General features: G+C 45.5%; 2 protein-coding genes across 2 annotated transcripts in view; one reads left to right on the top strand and one right to left on the bottom strand.

Annotated features, from left to right (window-relative positions):
* Window positions 1–24,967, bottom strand: part of LOC136612052 (tubulin alpha chain-like) — a 55,942-nt gene that overhangs the window by 5,511 nt on the left and 25,464 nt on the right. The gene's annotated exons all lie outside the window — the stretch shown is intronic.
* LOC136610052 (tubulin alpha-1B chain-like) lies at window positions 11,218–16,857 on the top strand. The gene is made up of 3 exons (XM_066589318.1): window positions 11,218–11,485; window positions 13,116–13,264; window positions 15,821–16,857. Exons 1-3 carry the CDS (start codon window positions 11,218–11,220, stop codon window positions 16,796–16,798), a joined length of 1,395 nt encoding a protein of 464 aa, XP_066445415.1. The 3' UTR covers window positions 16,799–16,857.

Here is a 24,967-nt window from a genome sequence, read left to right as displayed (position 1 = left end):
TAGATTATTCTTAGTGGGCAAACAAATATTGCACTTGACTACTACAAAGATTCCACCTGCAGTGAATCAATGAATGCTGTATTCTTAGGCTGCATTCACACGAACGTATATCGGCTCGGTTTTCACGCCAAGCTGATATACGTCGTCCTCATCTGCAGGGGGGGGGTTGGAAGAGCAAGGAGCAGGAACTGAGCTCCCGCCCCTCTCTGCCTCCTCTCCGCCCCTCTGCACTATTTGCAATGAAAGGAGGCGGGGCTACGTGCTGAGAATTAGTCCCGCCTCCGCCCCGCCTCTCCCCATTGCAAATAGTGCAGAGGGGCGGAGAGGAGGCAGAGAGGGGGCGGGAGCTCAGTTCCTGCTCCTGGCTCTTCCATCCTCCCCCCGCCCGCAGATGAGGACGACATATATCGGCTCGGCGTGAAAACCGAGCCGATATACGTTCATGTGAATGCAGCCTAAGGCTGCATTCACACAAACGTATATCGGCTCGGTTTTCACGCTGGAGCAAAGACACAATTTTGTAGTTGCAAAATCGTGATCGCCCATGTGAAACTATGCTTAGGGTGCCTTCACACTGGTGAGGTTGTATTTTTTTGCGCCCGCTAGAACCGCAGTGCAACAAAAAGAAAGGAGATGCCTTCAAATCAGTAGGTTGAATTCTCCACATTTTGTGTACAGGATTTTTCCACGTGCAAAAACTCTAACAAATATGCCCATGTGATGCCGCCCTCATATATAGGATTTCTGGGAAAATGTGATTTATTTTAATGAATTTAATTGAATGGTATTGATCTAGACTATGAGTATTGGGAGATTTGTCATCGTATGGCTTATTCAAATGACCGTATATTGGCCAGGTATTCACGCCCGGCCAATATACGGTGTCCCTCTGTGCAGGGGGAGGAGGAGGCTGAAAGAGCCAGGAGCAGTGCTCTGAGCTCCCGTGCCCTCTCCAACCCCTCTCCACCCCCTTTCCGCCCCTGACACTATTTGCAATGAGAGGGTGCGGAGCTAAGTTTCAGGACTTAGCTCCGCCCCACCCCTCCCATTGCAAATAGTGCCGAGGGGCGGAGAAGGGGCAGGAGCTCAGTGCACTGCTCCCGGCTCTTCCAGCCTCCTCCCCCTGCAGAGAGAGACACCGTATATCGTCCAGGCGTGAATACCCGGCTGATATACGGTCGTCTGAATAAGCCCTAATATTGTGAACATTGTTTTTCCTAGGAAGAAAGTGCATTCTTAAAGGGGATTCCGGGCATATTCCTATTGATGACCTACATGCAGGATAGGTCATCAATAGTTGGGCGGCTGGGGTTTGCTGCTTGGGACCCCGGCCAATCAGCTCTTCAGGCACCTTCTATCGGTGGGCACAAAGTAAAAAAAAGGAGAAAGATAGGGCAAGGCGTATCTTTTCTCGTGTGTAGGAATATCGCATAAGAAACATGCTTGTGAAAACCAAATCATTGAACTCAATGGCTTCGCTTCATCATGTTTTGCGGAAGTGATTTTCACGCGCACAAAAACCTTCTGCATACACGTTCGTCTGTTTAAGGTTTCAAGGTCTGCAAAACATAGACCAAATATAGAGTTAATATATGCTTGTTTGAAATGAGGCTTCACACTGGCAATTGCGATACCGCCGCGAAAAAATCACGGCAAACTCACAGCTTTTCTCAAGCAATTTTTTCGTCAGCATGATGCGAGAGTGAGTGAAAATGCAGAATTATGAAACCAATGATTTTCAATTGTTTCATTCCTATTATGCGATTTGGCGTGAGAAAAACAAATTGCAGCATGTCCTATCATTCTTTATTTTGCGATTTAGTTTCTAGCCCATCTTTCCCTATGAAGCTTCCTTTTCATCACATCGCAATGCACGAACCTGCGATTTTTGTGCAATGCAATACGTTTTTAATTCTGATATTTGCAATTCCGCATTAAGGGCTTATTTAGACGACCGTATATTGGCCAGGTATTCACGTCGGCCGATATACGGCGTCCCTCTCTGCAGGGGGAGGAGACTAGAAGAGCCGGGAGCAGTGCTCTGAGCTCCCGCCCCCTCTCTACCTCCTCTCCACCCCTCTGCACTATTTGCAATGAGAGGAGGCTGGGTGGGGGCGGAGCTAAGTTCACATGACTGAGCTCCGCCCACACCACGCCCCTTCCCATTGCAAATAGTGCCGATGGGCGGAGAGGGGGCGGGAGCTCAGTGCACTGCTCCCGGCTCTTCCAGCCTCTTCGCCCTGTAGAGAGGGGCGCCGCATATCGGCCGGCGTGAATGCCCGGCCGATATACGGTCGTCTGAATGCGCCCTCAGATCCATACTACTAAAGTGCTGATTTTGGTGCAGGATATTCCGTCCTGTGTGAAAGGTCCCTAAGGGGTTAAAGTTGCAGCCCGGTTCCATCAGCTGACATTATTAGATGACTATAAATGTATAGGTAGCAGCTGGATGTGTGTCTGTCCTCCTGAGAATTTGTTTAGTTTGGAAGGCTGCTAAGTGAAGAACAGAGCAATCATGGTATGCAGGGGTTTTCTTATATCTGATTAGTTTTGGGGGAGAGGTGGGAGGTTGAATGTTTTTATAAATGCTTCAAAAAGGTCCAGTGTGAGCGCAACCTAATGCCTCCTGCCCACGGCTGTGTTGGACTCTGCCAGTGAAATCTGACATGGTGCCCCCCTTCCGAAATACCCCATACTTGCCTTGCTGGATCTGCCGCAGTGACGTGTAATCAAACGATTCTGCGCTCACAGCGGAAGCGTTGCGTGACGGACTGCTTCCATTTCCTACAATGGAAGGCGGCTCCGTTTTTTACCACGACACTTAGAACGTGATTTTTCTTTCACGCTGTGGAATTCTGCGGTAGCATTCTGCAGCGTAAATACTGAAAGGCAGAAAGCTATTAGCTTCTACTGAACCTACTAGCTGTGGGATAACGCCTTGCATTCCACTGTGTGAAACATGGCAGAGATCTGTCTGTGGGAATTAGCCCTAAGAGCTCGGTTGTAGTTCTTTTTGAGATGTAAATATGTTTAAAAGACCCTAGAAGGTCGCATCCTGTCACATGAAGACCCTGTTGGGTCCCGTCTACTATCCTGGCTGAGGGTAGAATGGTATAGTGACACATGCTGATTGCAGTCTGTTACTTGTAGTATATTGATCTGTTCAGCAGTTTTTAAAAACCTTCCACTTGTAAGTATGTGTGCTTAATGAATATCATTGGATGTATGTAGCTCTGTTCTACAGCTGCTGACAGGTCTCTGTATTTGGGTACCTTCACATATGCAGGGGTGGGTCATTTAAAGAGGGGGGGGGGGGGGAATGGATGCAACTTTTTCAGATCCACCCATGGTTTTGTTTCCAAACACTGCATCACTAAACTTGACCAAAATCTGCATATGTGACTGCACCCTATACACATGAGACTCGGGCTTATTCACACAAGTGTATATCGTCTGGCTGTAAAAATGCTACCATCTGATGCATTGTATTCCAATGCATCAGATCACACAGGCATAATCCTGTGGCGTAAAAGTGGTGCTTTTACGCCGGGCAAAAAAGTTAGTCCTTAAACTATCTTCCTGGCTGGACTTTGGCGGCTGCCATAGACTCCTATGGGAGCCAATGACAGCAGCTGGAGAAGGGAGGTAGTGTAGCGGCATGACTGCTAAACTCCCTCCTCCCCTCTGGCTGTTTGCAAATGGAGGGGGTGGGGGGGGGGGGGGCTAGGCTCTGCCCTGTCCCCTCCCATTGCTGGCTGTGGGGAGGGAGCTTAGCTCTGCCCTACCCCTTCCACTGCGAACAGCGGGAGGTGAGCCAGCGATGGGAGGGAAGGGGGGCACAGTGACTCCACCAGCATTATATGCCGTCAGCTGCTGTCCCGCACATGCAATTCACACGTCAGGAAAAAAAAATGACATCCGCATGCTTTAAATTGTGTTGCAGACGCTAATGCATCACTATGGACAGCTTTATTTTCGGATCATCCACGTGGGTTCCGCAAACTAAATTCGCCTGTGGACATTGGGCCTGATCATTTAGGGGGTCTCCATGGAGAGGAACCCCTCACCTGCAGAAGTAGTTAAACATTGACTACATACTGTTCACACTTGTTTTACAGGATTTTTTTTATTTTTGCTTTTTCTATTCATCCCTGGAGCCATTAAGGTATCTGGTGTTCAATCCTGCAGCCCTTCTCACATGGGGATTTGATCGTTCTAAAGGCTCTTCTGCAGCATCCCATAGGGTGACCCCAGACACATGGCATGCGCTTAGGAGCTGAGATGGCAAGATGCTGGCTGGTCATGGCGGCACTTACCACGCATAGTTTAACCCCTTAGTGACGGAGCTTTTTTGCTTTTTTCCCATTTGTTTTTTCCTACTCCCTTTTAAAAAATCGTAGCTCCTTAATTTATCCATCGACGTCGCTGTATGTGGGCTTGTTTTTTGCGGGATGAGTTGTATTTTTCAAAGGCACTATTTATTGTACCATATAATTTACTGAAAAACTTTTAAAAACTTCTTGGCGGAGAGAAATGGAAAAAAAACGACATTCCACCATCTTTCGGTGCGTCCTGTTTCTACAGCACACAAATTGCAACAAAAATGACCTGATATTTTTATTCTATGGGTCAGTACGATTGCTACGATACCAAACTTGTATGGTATTTTTTTTTGCTGTAGTCTTTTTTTTTTTTTTTTATTTTTTTTTTTTTTTTAAGATATTTAATTTTTTTTCAATTATTTTCTGCGGTCATTTTGTGCACGCAATTCCTTTTTTATTTTTTCGTTGACGTAGTTGAGCAAGGGCTCATTTTTTGCGGGATGTCCTGTAGTTTCCGATAGTATCAATTTGGAATACATACAACTTTTTGATCGCTTTTTATTGCGTTTTTTCTGGGAGACAGGGTAACTAAAAGTGTATTTCTGGCGTTCTTTATTTATTTATTTTTTCAAACGACGTTCACCGTGCGGGAAAAATAATGCACTACTTTGATAGATCGGACTTTTACGGACGCGGCGATATCAAATACATATTTTTATTTTATTATTTTGATTTTTTTAATAATGGATATGGCAAAAGGGGGGTGATTTAAACTTCTATAACTTTTTTTTTTTTTAACAATTAAAAAAACTTTATTGATTTTTTTTTCCCGGCGTCATCCTGACGGCAGACACGGAGGTTGCACCTTGACCTCGTAGGGACAGGAAGCAAGAGACTTTAAAAGGCTCCTCCCGTCTCCCATTCACCAGTGCTTCCTGTCCCTACAGGGACATGCAAGAGGAGCTCCCTCCAGGGAGCTGCAGGATAACAACCGGGATTGACGGTCCACAGGGCCGCTTCCCCTCTCACCTTCCCAAGAGGAATCTTGTTGACAAGTGGGGCTGACGGTCCACAGGGCTGCTTCCCCGTTTACCTCCCCTCCGGAGAGTCAGCGCGGTCCGGGAGCACGGCGGGCCACAGGTCTGACCACCCGGGGTTCACCACCGCAGCGTCGGAGCGGCGGACCAGAGGTCCTTGAGTCCCCTCCTTCCTCTTCCAGTTCGGAGTTGTTTTCAGCCGGGGAGAGCGGCGGTCCACAGGCTCAGATGCCGCTCTCCTCCAGGCATGCCGGCGCGGCCGCGCGTGGTGTTGGGGGGCGGAGCCAATGACGCGGCGTGACGCGGTGACGTCAGACGCCGTCAAGCTGACCCGGAACAGCGGGATATTTGAAAATGGAGACCCCCCCCGACAAGCTTCCACTGACAGCACACCTTCAGAGAAGGATTCATCTGTCTAATCTGGTTCTGCCTGCGTTTCTGCATCATGACTACAAAGCAACCAGAGATGGAAGCCCTGCAAACTGTAAGTGTTACTTGTTGCACGAATGTTATGCTCAGGGATTTACCATTGTGTGGGGGGTTTTCCCTTATGTGCATGCATGTATATTCTGCAGGACGGGGAATCCACTCGGTCTAAACAGGACCTAAAGAAAAAACACAGGAAAAGCGCTCTGTGTCTTTAAAAAAGCCGCTATGCCCCGATTGTACCTTCAAGATCCTTACGGATGAACAGGCCGCATTCAGGGAAGATATTAGATCCCTGGTTAGAGAGGAGGTCCGGGCATCAATTTCCAGTCTCCCCCCAGCTCAGCGGGAAGGAAGGGCCGCTAAAAGGGCGAGCCACATACCGCTAACGAGCTCAGAGTTTGAGCAATCCCTGCGCGACTTGTCAAATGGCGAACTCTTTGACCGTCCCCCTGACGCCAGGGATGAGAATAAAAAGTACTATTTCTCATCGGGGGACCTGGTTGACCCGATCAAAGCAGTCAGGGATACGATGAAGGTCGAGGATGTGGTCGAGCAAAGGTCCGTACAGGACGACATGTCCGGCGGGCTCAGACCAAGGAACCGCACAGTGTTTCCGGTTAATGATACCCTGAAGAAAGTAATCAGGGATGAGTGCGCTGCGCGGACAAACACCTCTATTTGTCCCGCGAATATAAAGAGGGACTCCGCTTTGCGGAGAAAGACGCGAGCATCTACGCGTGGTCCGGGAGCACGGCGGGCCACAGGTCTGACTGCCCAGGGTTCACCGTCGGAGCGGCGGACCAGAGGTCCTTGGGCCCCCTCCTTCCTCTGCCACAGCTCAGCGCAGTTGTTTTCAGCTGGGGAGAGCAGCGGGCCACAGGCTCAGATGCCTCTCTCCTCCAGGCATGCCAGCGCGGTCGCGCGCGGCATCGGGCACAGGTGGCCATAATGGCCAAAAAGACAGCCCTGCCATTCAAGGACTCCTCATCTTAAAGACCTGATGGACAGGGTTGATGCCTGGATGAAACGAGCCTGGCAAACAACGGCCTATACGCTGAAGTCCAATATCGCAGCGACTTCTGTGGCGAGGTCGATGTTCCTCTGATTGGGGGAACTCAACGACCAGAGTAAACAGAAGGCCCCTAGAGATGCGTTACTGGAATGCATGCCTCTACTTAGATCAGCAACAGGCGGTCTGCCTGAAAACATGGAAAGCAGATATGGCTTCCAAAGGAAGGCCGTGTAACATCTCGGTTTCATGGCCAGCACATCTTTGGCGCGGACTTGGAGGAGATCCTAAAAAGAGCTACCGACAGGACCCACAGTTTCCCGGACCAAGCAAGAACGGGATTTCCCCACAAACCTCAGCCATCCTTCAAGCCATACCGAGGCAAAGGAAAGACGGGGTACTGGTCCTACCCCAAAGGAGGCAGGAGTAAGACAAAAACAACCCCTTCCTCTGTAGGCAAGTACCAGATGGGGGGCAGACTATTGAGCTTTCCCGGCCCCCACGCAATCCCCCGCCCTGCAGGGTATCTTTAGAAATGAAATTTCTAAGGTGCTACAGATGGGGGCGGTAGTCCAGGTCCCCGCAGTAGAAAAGGGCTTGGGGTTCTACCCACCCCTATTTCTGATCAAAAAAAAACAACAGTTTCAGATGATCCTTAATCTGAAGGGCCTGAACAGGTTGATTACCTACAAAAGGTTTAAGATGGAAACCATCAGGTCTGCAGTAACTCTGATCAAAAGAGGGGACTTTATGAGTACCGTCGATCTAAAGGACGCGTACTACCACGTCCCAGTCCTGTCGGAACATCACAAGTACCTGCGGTTTGCCATCAGGATGCGCAGCCGTGTACACCATTTTCAATTCCAGTGCCTACCCCTCGGAATTTCAACGGCACCCAGGATATTCTCTAAAATGGTGGCAGAGATGGTGGCGCATCTCCAGGTGGCAGGCATAAACATTGTCCCATACCTGGACGATTTCCTGGTAATGGCATCCGCGCCGAAGATCCTCAAAGAGGATACCAGCCAAATCATCTCCCTATGTCAGAGACTGGGGTGGATAGTTAACTTCCCTAAATCTAGTCTTCTCCCCGAGACGCGAAAGACCTCCTGGGGGTACAGATAGACTCAGTGTCGCAGACCTTGTCTTTGCCTCCACCCAGGCAGGGAAACCTCAGGCTGGCAGCACAGCAATGCGGCCAGAGGAAACAAATAACGATTAGGGACGCAACGAGGCTCCTGGGCCTCATGACCTCCTGTGTCGGCATTATTCCTTGGGCCCAGGCTCACCCAAGGACGCTACAGAGAGCCACCCTGGGCAACTGGGACGGGGCAACAACCTCTCTGGACTGCAGAATGCCCGTGTCATCAGCGGTCACAAGGTCCCTCCGCTGGTGGCGGTCAACTGGCAACCTAGAGGCGGAGTCCCCATGGGTGACAGAGCCCTTCATCTCCGTAGTCACCAATGCAAGCCAGCCTGGCTGGGCAGCGTTTGCTCCAGGGCAAATGGGGTCCGACATTGCGTGCCTAGACCTCACATTTCAGAGAGCTTAGGGCCATCTGGGAGCATGTTAAGATCTTCTCGGATAACGGGACCTCCGTTTCACTTATTCACCACCAGGGAGGCACCAGAAACTTCCACCTGCTGAAATTAACAGCCTGGATTTTCCGATGGGCCGAGTCCACGGTACAGTCCCTGACAGCGGTCCATCTCAAAGGATCCCAGATCCTGACAGATGACTTTCTAAGTCAAAGAGGCCTAGACCCCAGGGAATGGTCTCTGAATCAAGAGGAATTTCGTCTCATTACAGAAACCTGGGGCAGTCCACAGGTGGACCTGTTTGCGAGCAGCAAAAATTCAGAATGTCCCGCCTATTTTTCCCTAGATCCGAGGGACAAGTCCGAGGGGTTGGACGCCCTTTCCCATACTTGGGATTTCAGTCTGGCATACGCCTTCCCCCTTCCCCATGGGACCCGAACCTAGTTCTCCAAAGACCCCCTCAACCTATCGATCAGATTCCAATTAGGTTCCTCACGTTTAAAACTGTTCCTGGTAGCTATCACAGCAGCAAGGCATGGAAGCGAGCTCCAGGCCCTATCTTGTAAGATGTCTTGCCTATTAAGCCAGGACGATGGGGTCATACAAAAAAAAAACACAGACCCCCGTTTTTCTTCCAAAGGTAGCCTCAAAATTCCACAGACAGCAAGAAATTATTCTCCCATCCTTCTGTCAAAATCCCCAAAACGATAGGGAAAGAGACTACCATAGCCTGGATGCAAGGAAGGCCATCCTATGCTACCCAGAGCAGACATTATCCTTTTAGGAAGGCTGACTGTCTTTTGTTCAATTTCAGGGGCCAGGCAGAGGAAGAGCGGCTTCTAGGAGACCCATTAGCCACCGGATAAAATCCACCATCCAGCAGGCCTACTCGTCCTGCAACAGCGCTATCCCGGAAGGACTCAAGGCCCATTCTACCAGGGCAGTATCCTGCTCCTGGGCAGAGAGGGCTATGGCGACGCCGGACCAAATCTGTAAGGCAGCCGCATGGTCCAACCTGCACACATTCGCAAAACATTACAGGCCGATTGCGGACCTCTCCTCCGATCTCTCTCTTTCGGGAGAGAGGTCCTGCAGGCAGTGGTCCCTCCCTAAAGAGTTAATCTGGTATACTCCATGTCTGCCGTCAGGATGACGCCGGGAAAAGGGAGTGAATTTCTTACCGAAAATTCCTTTTTCCCGAGTCATCCTGACGGCACGTATTTCCCTCCCAAAAATTCACACGTTTATATAAACGTTTACGCGGGCACGAACCAGTAGCCCAGAGGCTCCTATGGTGGACATTTCCTTTTATGCGGAAAATTTGTGCATATTATCTTGTGTTATGTCCGGGTAAGCTACCCTCTTATTGTTTATGTTCAAATAGAACTAACCATGTTGTTTTTTTCGGAGCAAATAAATATCTTCCTTGGTTAACCGCGACATGTCCATGTAAGTAAGTTAGAAGACACTGGTGAATGGGAGATGGGAGGAGCCTTTTAAAGTCTCTTGCTTCCTGTCCCTACAAGGTCAAGGTGCAACCTCCATGTCTGCCGTCAGGATGACTCGGGGGAAAAAGGAATTTTCGGTAAGAAATTCACTCCCTTTTTTTACATTACTTTGAAGTCCCCCTGGGGGACTTTAACATGCGATGCTTTGATCGCTCCTGCAGTATGACGTAATGCTATAGCATTACGTCATACTGCTTTTTGACAGGCAGTCTTTCAAGCCACCCTGTGTGGATGGCTTGATAGGCAGTCTGCTAAGGCAGCCCTGGGGCCATTCATTAGGCCCCCGGCTGTCATGACACCTGCACGGCTCCGCCGATCTCACCGCGGGGGGGCCGTGCGGGACCCCCGAACAGCGTTCAGGGCATTTAAAGGGTTAATAGCCGCGAACGGCTGAGCGCAGCTATTGCCCGTGGGTGTCCGCTGTAATAAACAGCTGATGCCCGCGCTGTATGGAGGGAGGTAGCGCCGCTACCTCCCTCCATACACGTCCTGCAACAGCAGGACGTAGTTTTACGATAGGGCTTACACTAAGGGGTTAGGTACCTCAGGTCCCCAGGATCGCTCGGGGCCTGGAAGCACTTTACTGCAAAACTTCAACACTGCGAGGAACACTTTGAAAAAGAGACTTTTCGGGCAAAGTCAATAAACTTGACAGTAGTACCTCCACACGGTGACCCAGACTTCAGATCAACCCGTGCATGTCCAAATAAAGATGCATACCTCCACTCAGCAGGATTCAGAATTCTAGACACTTGATTGTGAACAATGACTGTAGAGTACCTTCACCAGGCACTCCCCGACTTTAGGACACTGGGTGTGTAAAACAAACGATTGAGTACCTCTGCACTGGGCCTTGAAGCGCACTTGCTCACAACTGCTCTTTCCCTCTCTCTGGGACTCGCATACAATTCATGTAGATTCTCATACATGGGAAATCTCTCCTTCTTCCATCCTCCATACATGGGGGCTGAAGGTGCCCCATGTGACTCCAGATGGGTCTTAAGATGGCACTCAAGATGAAACTCTTTCCTGCTCTCAAGCACTCACATTTATAGCCTCTTACCTCGTGACAGGGTAGAATTGATACATTTACAGTCTCCATGCATTGTAGACACTTAACCATCACATGCTGTAGCTGTGCAATACACCTACCAGAATGAAAAGACAGTTTGCACAGTGCAACAAGACATTACATGTATGACATTATGGAGGGGGCAAGGAAAGCATGTACTAGGCCACTACACTTCCATTGAAGTCTAGGGGTGTCTTCTGGGTGTAGCGGTTGTTCCAGTTATCTGGTCCTTTCATTATTTTGGTCTGGCCAAGCTCTGTTCTTATACTGGTTTATTTTAATAGAACGATCGGATTGCACAATGCTTGTGACTTGCACCAAATGGCATTCTGTATTTAATTTCCAGAGGGAATGCATATCTATCCATGTAGGCCAGGCCGGTGTTCAGATTGGAAACTCCTGCTGGGAGCTGTATTGCTTGGAACACGGAATCCAACCAGATGGTGTTCTAGCAGGCGAGAAGACCAGACAATCATCAGACTCTTCCTTTGGCACTTTCTTCAGTGAGACTGGATCAGGAAAGCATGTGCCAAGAGCGGTGTTCATTGACTTAGAAGAAACTGTCATAGGTAACATACACCTTGTAGCTCTGAAGAACATTGCTTCAGCTACTGAGATAAGTTTTATAATGTACAGCAACAATTAGGGGTGGGGGGAGGGAATGCAAATAACTTTTCTGGTTAGCCAATAAAGGATCTATAATACTTTGTCTTTATAAAAAAGGGTATTTAACTTGACCTAAACCTTATCCTTTAAACTTATTTCAAAGATCATAAAAGGCCACCATTTTCTATGTATATTCTCCTGTAGCTACAAAGTAAATCTAGAACATTTACCGATGTTGGAATTTAACCCCTTCCCGTTATAGGACGTACAGTTACATCCTGCGTGGTCGGCGTATGTATGAAGAGAGATCGCGGGGCGGCCACACTTCATACAGCAGGGGCATTGGCTGTTTATTACAGCTGACACCTGCGAGTAACAGCTGCGATCAGCCGCGCAGCTGTTCAGTACTATTAGCCCTTAGTTTGGGGGGATTTAAATTCCGCTGTCAATTCTAAGTTGGGGGCTCCCGTACAGCCCTCCCCCCCCCCCCCCCCCCCTTCACCCCACAATGAGATTACAGTGTCATGGCAGCTGGGGGCCTTCTGAATTGCCCCAGGGCTGTCTTAGCAGTATGCCTATCAAGCCATTCCCATGGGGTAGCTTGATAGGCTGCCTGTCCGATCACAGTATGATGTAATGCTATGGCATTAAATCATATTGCAGGAGCGACCAAAGCATCGCAAGTTATGGTCCCATAGGAGGACTAAAAAAAGAATGTAGAAATAAGATCAATAAAGTTTGCTTTTTTTCCCCACAATTGGTAATAAAGGCTTAACCCCCCCCCCCATCCTTTTTGCCATAACTATAACAAAAATCTAAATCCTTAAACCAAAATACAAATTTGGTATTGTCCAATCTATCAAAGTAACTCATTATTTACCCTGCACGGTAAACGTCATCCCAAAAAAATAAATTAAAAAAAAGCCAGAAATGCCTTTTTTTTTTTTTTTTTTGGTCACCCTGTCTCCCAGGAAAAAAATGCAATAAGCGATCAGTCTTATTTATTCCAAAATGGTACCAATGCAAACTACATGACGTCCCGCAAAAAATGAGCCCTCTTACAGCTATGTCGATTGGAAAAATAGTTATTGCGTGCAGAAGATGGTGGTAAAATATAATTAAAAAAATAAATGTCTTTGAAAAAAAATAGTACAGCAAAAACCTATACAAGTCTTGGTATTGTAGTAATGGTACTGACCCATAGAATAAAGTTATTGTCGTTTTTTTGTTTGCAGTTTGTGCGCCGTAGAAACAAGACCCACAAACAGATGGCGGACTATCATCTTTTAATTTACTCCACTTGCAATTTTTTAGGTTTTTACAGTACATTATATGGTATGATTGAAAAATATAACTCTCCCCACAAAAAACAAGCCCCCATACTTCTACATCAATGGCTAAAGAAAGGAGTTACTACTATTTTTTATTTATTTTTAAAGAGGGAGGGGAAAAGAAAAAAGGGCAGTGTCATTAAGGGGTTAATGCCAATTAGGAATTATCCCAAAAGTAGTAAAATAGTTGAGATGGGCAACTCCTCTACTTCTTATAAACTCTTATTAACTACATTGACTTAATTCAATTTTTTTTTTCTAGATGAGACTAGAACTGGAGCATATAAGAGCTTGTTCCATCCAGAGCAGCTAATTGCAGGGAGAGAAGATGCTGCTAACAACTATGCTCGTGGGCACTACACAATTGGCAAAGAGTTAATAGATGTGGTACTGGACAGAGTGCGAAAGCTGGCAAGTACAATCAGGCCATTGAATGTGGTCTCTGCAGTAGCATCTCATGGGCTTAGTTACAATGTGCAGTCAAGATGACAATATTTACAGTTATCCTAAACCACATCCCTTTCTAAGGGCTCATTCACACTGGTGATCGCTGCAAGAAAACCACAATTTCGTACATGAGATGCTTGAGCATCCGCGGTGCTTTTTCTTGCAAAAACATCGCTGCCACTTGTGTTTGTCTTGCTTTTTTTTTTCCACTCTGGTGTTTAAAATAAAAAAAAAAAAGTCAATTGGACCTTTTAATGTTAAAAACGCATTGCACAAATGCAAGCTTGTGCTTTGCGATGTGATAAAAAAATACGAAAAAAAAAACGCAGGATAGGACGTGCACGCTTTATTTATTTATTTATTTTTTTGCTTCCAGCAACATCACATGAGTGAAAACATTGCAACTTTGAAAGAAACCATTGAATATCACAGGTTTCATAATTCTGCATTTTCACTCACTCTCGCATCTCACAAAAATCGCATGACTTTTATCGCTAGTGTGAAGATGCCCTAAGGGGGTGGTACAGGCTTAAAAACACATGGCTGCTTTCTTCAGAAACTTTCCACCTGGAATGCGTGGTATTACATTTCAACACCACTAACATTGATGGGTATGGGCTAAGACTAAATTATATCCTAAACGGCACACATACAGTAACTTCATTTGAGTTTAATCAGTATGTGTACTGGCCTTGCCTAAAGTAAAATGTCCATGTTTTGTCTTCTGGAGTATGGGTAGCAGCCGTAATACAGCTGTAAGTGGTGAACTCTCTAGCATTATTTGACTTTCTGCATTGATTACTTATGTGTTCTGGTTGTCTATAATTGAGACTTCGACCTAGTTAAATGTAACAGTTGTCCGAACTGTCTTTAGTGGAAAGACATCCACAATGCAGCATGAAAATAAGGAGTTCTTGAACTTGATATCCTGTAGCTTCGCCCACCCCCTTTATTCATCTGCAATTGCTCATAGTAAATGTTTCCTGTAGCAGCGAATAAGACTTTCACAACATTGAGGCATTTTGGACAGACGCCTTGCATCCATAGGGACACTGCACACTCCCAAGCACAATATCAGGCCAGGTTTCATGGCTCAATATCGTACTTGCCCCTGTGAAACTAGCCTTGCTGAGTTGCCTTGCATGCACAGCTCTCCTCAAGCCATGCCTCAGCATTTTTAGCAATTCTAACATTAAGGCTGCATCCACACAGGCGACACGATAGTGACATGACAAAATCGCATCGGTGGTTTCTGCGATATTGTTGTTTTTTCTCGCAGCAATAACGTGATTCTTGTGGTGCTATAAAGTTGTGCAACTTTATAGCCCTACCTGTGAGGATTCCCGGGTGGGTGAGCTTGAAATATAAGTCTTACCCTGAAAACAAGCCCTGTCTGCAGTAAACAAACAAAAAAATACACCACTTAAGCACTTTCAGTTCCAGCACAAGTCTCTTCACGTTCGGCACTCGTCTTCAGTCTTCTGCATCCCTTCCTGGATTGGAGGATCAAAATCCCTGCCTCTAAGAAGGGCTGGCTGTGATTGGTTCACAAGCACCAGGGGCTCAGCCAATCACAGCCAGCCCTTCCTGGAGGCAGGGATTTTGATCCTCAAATCAAGGAAAGGCTGACTGAAGACGAGTGACGGACATGAAGAAGAGACGTGTGTGTGTGTGTGTGTGTGTGTGTGTGTGTGTGTGTGTGTGTGTGTGTGTGTGTGTTGCAGCTAAGGGTTTTTCAGTAGGATTTCCTACTGTAAAAGTTGCATTGTATGACAAAATGTATTTTCATGTGATACCACAAAAATATAGGGAAACATGGGCTAGAAAACATTGCAAATCGTGGGTGTATAGAGCATGTTGCAATTTTGCAGTCTTGCAATGTTACGGGCTATAAAACATCGCTTGTTTGGAAGAACCAATTGGAAAGCATTGGCTCTACATGCATGCGATTTGTAGCATAGTCAAACTAAGAAAATTGCCAGTGTGGATTCGGCCTAACGAGTGGCTGTTGCCTGGACATTCTAAAACACAAGTTACTTTTTGGTTAAGTAGACTGACTTGGGTGATGCACAGAACATCGCAGCTTGAGATCATGGACAGTTGCTATTAGATTTTCCTGTTAGAACATTTTATTTTGCTGTTCAGTGCGTTTCTGGCAGTGGACATGTGAAGGGGTCCTAAATTTGTAAAATCTTCTGTAGGTCTCTTGCTCTTACTTTTGGGTTCTTTCTAACCTTTCTTTCAGAATTACGCATGGTTTCCACCGGGAAGGTTAGTTGGCATGAACAGAGTCATCGGTAATTGGGCTTCCTGTGCCTTTATTTAATGGCTAAATTACCCGTAAAACCCACACTTCCAATTTAACCTTCTTAAGGCTCTCTTCACACAGGCAAGCATGGTATTTGGCTGGTAAATGTTTTTTTTTTTTTTTCTTTTTTTCTTACCTGTGGATGTATATATTCCTCCCCCCCCTGTTTAATCTATATTAACTGAAGCATAACTCTTGGCTTTCTCCTGCAGTCTGACCAGTGCAGTGGCCTTCAAGGATTTCTGGTATTTCACAGTTTTGGAGGTGGCACAGGCTCTGGTTTTACATCTCTGCTGATGGAACGTCTGTCTGTTGACTACGGAAAGAAATCAAAGCTTGAGTTCTCAGTTTATCCTGCCCCCAGGATCTCTACTGCAGTGGTGGAGCCTTACAACTCTATCCTGACCACCCACACCACACTGGAGCACTCAGATTGTGCCTTCATGGTAGACAATGAGGCAATTTATGATATATGCAACCGCAATCTGGACATTGAGCGTCCTTCTTATACTAACCTTAACAGATTAATTGCCCAAATAGTGTCCTCTATTACAGCCTCCTTAAGGTTTGATGGTGCATTAAATGTTGACTTAACAGAGTTCCAGACCAACTTGGTGCCCTATCCTAGAATACACTTCCCACTAGTAACCTACTCCCCTATAATATCGGCAGAGAAGGCTTACCACGAACAACTGTCGGTGCCAGAGATTACTAATGCTTGCTTTGAATATTCAAATCAGATGGTTAAATGTGACCCCAGACGTGGTAAATACATGGCTTGCTGTCTATTATACAGGGGAGATGTGGTGCCCAAAGATGTAAATGCTGCAATAGCTGCCATTAAATCTAGGAGGTCAATCCAGTTTGTTGACTGGTGTCCTACTGGCTTTAAAGTGGGGATTAACTCCCAGCCTCCCACTGCAGTCCCGGGAGGGGACTTGGCCAAAGTTCAACGTGCCGTCTGTATGCTGAGTAACACGACTGCAATTGCAGAGGCCTGGGCTAGACTGGACCATAAATTTGACCTCATGTATTCAAAGAGGGCTTTTGTACACTGGTATGTAGGAGAGGGCATGGAGGAAGGGGAATTCTCTGAAGCTAGAGAGGATATGGCTGCTCTGGAAAAGGACTATGAAGAAGTGGGAACAGATTCTGGAGATGGTGGAGAGGAAGAAGATGACGAATACTGATGAACTCAACAGTTTGCTAACTAGGAACACAGTGCAGTCTAAGTGTTGACATTTAACTAAGTGCTGAATTGTCACGTCTCAACTGGAGTTTCAGCTTTGAATCTTATGTTAATTGTTGGAAGTCTTGTTAAATACACTGACTCTATTAAGAACCTGTAACATTCTGATGATTGAAACAGTGTAACAATAAAGCGGTGCATCATTCTGATTAGAATTTTTTTTTCTTCCCCCCCCCCCCTCCCTAAAATGGAGCAGGTTCTATTTTTTTATATATATATTATTTATTTATTTATTTTTCCCTGCCTGCTCGAACTGCACACACAAAAAAGTGAGCCCATTGAAAGTAATCTGTTCTAGTCTCCGCATTTTGTGAGCAGGATCTTTCCACGTACGAAAACACAGAAAACTATGCTTGTGTGATGCCGCCTTCATAGAATGTCTGTCTGGGAAAATGTGTGGGGTGTTTTTTTGTTTTTTTTTAACTGTATGGTCTTGATCTGTACTTAAACCCTAGACTACGAGTATTGAGGAATTTGTCATCTACTAAGTGCAGTATTGACATTGCTTATCCTGGGAAGAATTTGCATTTTTATATGCCCCAAAACTTTTTTTTTTCTATTGATGACCTATATGCAGGATAGAGAAAAATATGTCTCACCAGCAGCACTTTAAAAAATCCCCATAGGGGTGGGGCACGACTATGATGCAAAAGCCACTAGGAGGTGGAACCAGTCCCGGGAGTTCAGTAGAAAAGATCAGGTAGCATCAGTAGGTGCAAAAAATCCAAATGAGTTTATTCTCCCATAGGTAATACAAATAGTGCAGCGACATTTCGACCAGCGGCTTGATAAAGACCAAACCGCTGGTTGAAACATCGCTGCACTATTTGTATTACTTATGGGAGAATAAACTCATTTGGATTTTTGGCACCTACTGATGCTGCTACCTGATCTTTTCTATCTGCAGGATAGGTCATCAATAGTTGGGTCAACTGGGGTTAGCCGCTTGGGACCCCAGCCGATCAGCTCTTCAGACACCTGCTATCGGCGCCACAACACAGTTAAAGGAGCAGAAGCAGCTAGCTCCAACTTCCTATGGCTGGCGCTGGTAACTGAAGGCACAGCTCTCTCTAATTTTTGATGGGACCAGCACCACCAACTACACAGAAGTCAGAACAACTTGTTACTGTTTCATGCACTGTATTATGGTGCTGACAGTAGGTGCCCGAAGAGGTGATCGGCCGGGGTCCTGAGTGGTGGTCCACAGATGATCAAAGGAAATTTCCTGGAAAACCCTCAAACTACCAGCTAATTATATAAATTTTTTTTTTTTTTTTTTTTTTTTTTTTTGGTGTGGCTTTTTATTTATCTTTTCTATGTCCAGAGGGGAGAACCTGCAATGCTTTGATTGCTCCTGCAGTATGATGGAATGCCATAGCATTACGTCATAATGCGATCAATCAAGGTATACTTACTGGATCAGAGGCAGCAGGCACTGGTCTCTTTTCCTGCAGATTGTCTTCTGGGTTGCTGCAGGGGCAGTCATCCAGGCCAAATTCCTCCTCAGTCCTGTATAGGTTAGGGCTGCGTGGCATCTTCTTGTCTGCTCCTGCTCCATGGGCTCGTGGGTCCTGCTGTATGAGCATGCGCAGTGCTCTGAAGAGCTGTTATGTGCAGCTGATGCTGGAGGTGAGGCCTATAGGCTCATGTTACCGGAGGGTAGTTGGCAGTAAAATTCAAAAAGAATCCGAGTGAAGACAAGATGCAGATCTATTTAGATTCTAGTCTCAGTACAGGATCCTGGCCATGTGATAGCAATGCTAACAGGATGAACACTCCAGTGTCGTCCATCCCTGAACCGTCCCGTACCTCCTGGTGTTGGGTGCCTCATACAAACAAGTGTATTTGTGTCAATACACTTATGCTTAATAAATTTTTATTGAAAATTTTGTTTTAACAAAACCAGCAATAGACAATTTTCCTCACAAATTATGTTTCCAATATCTAGCATTTAACATATCACTTGTTATGTCAGAACGCTGCCAATAATTAGATACAAGAGGTGATGGATTCCTCATTAGACTGCTGAATCTGTTTCAACCTCCACTGAATGAATCAAGAATTGTACTTTTCTAAACCCACTAGCTCCTAGTAAGACTACCCAAATTAAAATATCCTAATAAGGAGAGGGGGGAGGGGAAACCCATCCACACACCTAACACACATTAGTGGGATAGGAGGGATACTTAATATAAGGGTAGATAAAGTGGGAGATATTAGTCCACAGCTATGCAGAGTTCTCCTTTCTCAATTGACAATGTACCAATCCTAAACAACTGCCTGCAAGTTTCCAATAAATATCCGACAGCCTGGGGATCTCTGGAAATGTATCCAGGGACTCCAAATGCGTATAAACTTCTCCTAACCATCCCTCTCCTCCGCCACCCACTCCTCCATAGTCATCAACTCCTTAACCTTCTGCAGCCCAAAACGAAAAAATGCGTGGCTCGTGCGAAAAAATTACCAATGGTATCCTAAGCCATTATGCATAGCCCAGATTATTAAAGAGGAGTCTGGAGGCTTTATAGAAGATATTAAGGCATTGGTTAGAGATGAAGTTTGTTCAGCCCTAGTGTCCCAGGACCCTCTACCGTCTACATGCTCGGTTCAGACACAGGCAAAGATGCCAAGTAGATTGGGTGTTTAGTCCTTAAAAGAAAAAAAAAAAAAGCATGACATTTTCAGAAATCAAGGATGTTAACTTAAATGGGTCCTCAGATGATGATGAGAATTATAAAAAAGTTCACTTCAATCCAGAGAATATAAGTAAACTAATTAAAGCAGTCAGGGCTACCCTCAATATGGAAGAGCCCAGGAAACCCAGAACCGTACGAAGATGAAAGTCTGGGTGAGAGAAACAGGCATAGTTTTCTGGATCACTGCAACATCCAGAAACTAATATAAAAAAATGAGTGGAGCAAACTGGAAGCATGCTCTTTTTTGTTTTTTTCCTCCAAAGGTATTAAAAGGCGCTACCCCTTCTCAGAGGAAGATTAAGCTGACCAGGAAGCTATGCTCAAGGTAGACGTACTAGTGGCAAAAGTAGCCAAGCGGATGTCTTTACTTTTTGAAGACTCCACACAGCTAAAAGATACAATGGATCGAAAAGCAGAGAGCCTCCAAAAGAAAAAAGAAACAGATCGCAAAGGAAAGGGCCCTTTTTTCGTGCCTCGGATCAACAAACAGAGGGGTATAGAGGCAAGGGCAAAACAGGCTGCTGGAGCTACCCAAAGGTAGGTAGGGGAAGAATTAAGGTAAAAATAGCCTTTATCCAAGCTGAAACGCGTCGCTTACATGGAATCTTTTAAGATGTCTGCTTATTCTCAATGTTCCATGGGGGGAATGTATTTACTATTCGGTATATCCTCACCCCCCCCCCTCCCATGTCTTCACAAAGGACATGGTGGAGCTGACAGCCAATCTAAGGAGGATATTTTAGTGGTAGCCGAAACAAGAGAACTCACCTAAAAAGAACCATCCAGCTTTTGCCACGCATAGTCTGGGTGACCAGTTGGGAGAAAACATCCTTTCTAGGAATTGTGCTATTATTGGTTGAACAGCACTCCTTCCTCTCTACAAACAAGGTGGAGGACCTACAATTTCAAATCAGGGGGTACCTGAGGCAGAGGGTCTGTTCCATCGGCTATTTCCCTCCCATGGAAATTAACCTCTGGTATCTCAGCAGTAGCCTGGGCCCAGTCCCACACAAGGCTACTTCAGGAAACAATTCTCTTGGTCTAGGACAGAAAACAATCCACCCTAGACAGGAAAATGATAATAGAGAATGCAGTGAAAACAACCCTACGTTGGTGGCTGTCCACAGTAGCCCTGTCAAAGTAATTACACTATAGATACAAGACCCAGTAGTGCAAATCATGACAGATTCCAGTGCCCAGGGCTGGGGACCTGAATAGGGGAACTATATCTTCAAGAGATCTGGTCCCAGAAAATCAGCAGTCAATCATCGAACTGTCTGGGAAGCCCTGCAGAGATCCAGAGACATATCCAAAGAGCAACATCTAAAGATACTCTCAGACAATGTCACAGCAGTGGCCAGCATTCGACAGGGAGGAACAAGACACCCTTCCCTACAAAGCATTGCACAAAAAATTTTCCAATGGGCAGAGCACCATCCCCTGTCTGTCTCGGTGACCCACTTGAAGGGAGCTCTAAATAAAAAGGCAGATTTCCTCAGCCCCCAGCCATTGGACCCAGGAAAATGGTCCATCTCCCAGAACGCCCTTAGGGTCCTTCCAATGGGGAATACCACAAATAAATCTATTCGCCTCCAGAAAGCACCACAAAATGAAGAGGTTTTTTACCCTCGACCCAAGGGACCCTCAGCTGTTGATGCGCGAACATAAAACTGGGGTCAGGGGTTAGCCTATGCTTTGCCTACAATCTTGCTGATTCCCAGGGTACTGCAAAAAGTTCTGGCCCAGAAGAAGTTGGTTTACCCTATTAAAAATCCTGAGCTTGCGGGAGCCTGTGCATGTTTGAAAATCTTCTCCACATAACTCTGATGGAAACAAAAATGTAATGCAAACAGAGCCTAAGAATAAATTCAGTCAAAATGGTTATGTGTGAATGGTCAGGATATACTGTACAGTAATGCCAGTTTCAGACAAGCGTATTGTCACAGCTCCATAATACAGATGACATTGCACCATGTGTCATGAGTATTTCATCACTGCTTGATCGGCATTTACCTCCATATTTGTTGTCATTGATTTTATTTTCTACAGGACAAATACACAGCTGTACAGAAAATAATACCAATGAATGCAAATACGGAGCAAAAATAGATCATGCTGCATATTTCAAAAACATCTGGGGAAAAAATATCACGCTCGCCCGTGTACAGTTAGCCTAAGGGTAAATGCACATTGCCTTTTTTTTCTGTCCGTTTTTTGGACATCTCTTTAAATATATCTAGAGATGTTTCTCCATCTTTTACACCATCAATCTACTGGGGTGAGATTGCTCAAAAATTTTGTGACTTTTAAAATGTCACAATTTATAAATGTCTCTAAGTCCTGATTAAGCAGCAAGCCATGGCCACCCTTCACTCCAGTTTTAAAAGATGTTGTGCATGGCACAAATGGCTCTTATTTCTGGTGCCAATGGTTCATTAATATAATTCATGCCAGCGTAGACTCCTTTGAACATTAGATGCATCTCTGGGCTGTTCATGCGTCTAAAAAGAAATCTATGCTAGCTACTAGCTGGAGTAGATTTCTTGTACGAGGGGGTGCTGATAGGTCTTTGGCTTTGTGTTCTTTTTTTTTTTGTTTCTATGGTAACGAATGTTAGATCACATGAAAGCCTTATGTGTCTTATATATGTTTTCAAAATTTTGTGTTTGTAGCTTATGGCAACAGTGATCTAGGCACGCGGGAAAACAAAATGGCGGAGTCTAAGGCGATATTCACAGTAAATGGGAGCAGAGGAGTGATAAAAATCTTGTTTCTGCAAGGAAAATCCGCGAAGGATACTCATGGTGATATGTCGCAGATATTGGGGGATCAATGCCCTTCATATTCTACAGTTAACAACTGGGTTGCCAAATTTAAAACGGGCAACTTCAGCTCCAATGATGAGGAATGTCCTGGACAACCGAGAGATGTTGTTGTTCCAAAGATCGTCAATTCTGTGCACAACCTCATACTGGAGAATCAGCTAATTTCAGCTAAAGGAATAGCAGACATCATGGGGATTTCTCGTGAACGTGTCTGTGTCATTATCCATAAACATTTGAACATGAAGAAGCTATTTGCAAAGTGAGTCCCCAAATGTTTGACAACAGATCAGAAAAGCATGCGAGTGAAAACTTCACGGTCCATTTGTTAGTGTTTCCGGACTGATAAGAATTTCCTGGATTGACTGGTCACTATGGATGAGACCTGGATTTATTTGTATGACCCTGAAACCAAGGAGTAGTCAAAAGAGTGGAGGCACAGTGGTTCTCCTCACCCAAAAAAGTTCAGGGTGCAAAAATCAGCCACTAAGTTGATGGCGTCTGTGTTCTGGGATAAGGAGGGCGTGCTGCTAGTGGACTACCTTCAAAATGGTTCCACTATCAATTCAAGGTATTACATTGAAATTTTGGACCAATTGAAGGCAGCTCTGAAGGACAAAAGGTGCAGCAAGCTGTCCAAAGGAATCTTGTTCGTGCAAGACAACGACTCTGCTCACACTGCACAAGCCACCACGGCAAAACTGGTGGAGTTAGGCTTCCAGCTGATTGACCACCCACCTTATTCACCAGATCTAGCTCCCTCCGACTATCATCTGTTTCCAAACGTGAAGAAACACCTCAGGGTACCAAATTTCACACCATTTCTGATGCCATGGCTACTACGGATGACTGGTTTGAGGCACAACAAAAATCCTTCTTTTTGCAAGGCTGACAGCACTTGGAATACCGATGTAAAAAGTGTGTTGACATCAGTGGAGAGCATGTGGAATAAATGTAAAGTTTCATCTACTTATCTCGTTTCTTTCTGGGTAAAGCCAAAGACTTATCAGCAGCCCCTCGTATAAGTTTTGACGGTTTCTGGCGTAAATTACACATTAGGGTACATTGGGTATTAAAAACCTGTTCCCAAGATTCTTGGGCGCAACTTGCAACGAACAGCACTCAGATGGAAAACACATCTGTGTGTATGTGCACCGAGGGAACATGCACACAGGCATTTTTTGGACAGAAAAATTGGTCCAAAATCTGACCCATTTGGGTGCATGCATACTTTTTTTTTTATTTGGACAAATAGTCTGAGTTAAAAAAAAAACACAACATGTACAATTCTTGTGCGATTTTCAGACAAGAATAGCACATGCCAATGTTAGTACATTGGACAGCACACAGACAGGATGTCCAAGAGCTGTCCAATGTGAGTTGCGCCCAAGTATCTTGGGAGCAACTATTAAATTTTTCATGTGATGTGCCCTAAATCTGTCACACCCCCTCCTGACTTTTTCCTATAAGTGCTTAAAAGAATGTGAATTTTAGGGCTTAAACAGACGGGTGCACAAACACGCTCACCGCAATTGAGCATATTTGAACCAGTGGAAAGTTTTTTTTTTTTAACTATTCAAACGGAAAAAAAAAGATAAAAAACTAAGCAGGACCTATCTTTTTTGTACGTATGGGGGCTTATTCAGACGACCATATATCGGTCGGGTTGTTACGTCCAGCCTATATACAGTGTCCCTCTCTGCGGGGGGAGGAGGCTGGAAGAGCTGGGAGCAGTGCACTGAGCTCCCACCCCTTCTTCGACCCTCGGCACTATTTGCAATGGGAGGGGCAGAGCAGGGGCGAGGATAAGTCCTGGAACTTAGCTCTGCCCCTCCCATTGCAAATAGTGCCGAGGGGTGGAGAGGGGGTGGGAACTCAGTTCCTGCTCATGGCTCTTCTAGCCTCCTTCCCCTGCAGAGAGGGACACGGTATATCGGCCAGACGTGAAAACCTGGCCGATATACGGTCGTCTGAATAAGCCCTAAGATATACTTGCGAGAAAGATAGGGTAAGTCCTATCTTTTCTCGCGTGTAGGAATATCTCACGAGAATCACACAACACAGAACGAAGGCATTGAAATCAATAGCTTTGCTTTGTCCCTTTTTGTGGCTAGGATTTTTACGGCCACAAAAAAGCTCCACAAACATAGTTGTGTGTTTAAGCCCTTTGGCCCTCTTCACATGAGCACATGCGTATTTGTGCATGCCTAAGCTCTGGGTATTTGCGGAAAAAACTATGCCTTTTTGTGCACGCATTGGTGTATTTTACTGTACTTTTTGTTCCCACAAGGCATGTTCATTTGCGTGCAGCAAAAGAATATGCACCAATAGTAAAAATCCATTGAAATCAGTGGTTTCAGTCCTGCTATATGGTCTTGATTATCACGGCCACATAAGGGGAGAAATACACGTTTGTCTGAAATCGCTCTTAAGGCTTATTCAGTTGCACATAAAATGCGACCATGCGAAGAATTGAATTTCAATTGCTTCATTCAGATGGACGTATTTTTTCCACGCAAAAATACAACTTTGCCTGCAAAAAACAAGCTTCTATACAGCTATATTGATGGTACAATAAAAAGTGATGGCTTA

The sequence above is a fragment of the Eleutherodactylus coqui genome, chromosome 2 (assembly GCF_035609145.1).
Source record: "Eleutherodactylus coqui strain aEleCoq1 chromosome 2, aEleCoq1.hap1, whole genome shotgun sequence".
Taxonomy (NCBI): domain Eukaryota; kingdom Metazoa; phylum Chordata; class Amphibia; order Anura; family Eleutherodactylidae; genus Eleutherodactylus; species Eleutherodactylus coqui.
The sequence above is the reverse complement of the archived record's forward strand: the minus strand, read 5'-3'. Positions and strand labels throughout refer to the sequence as shown.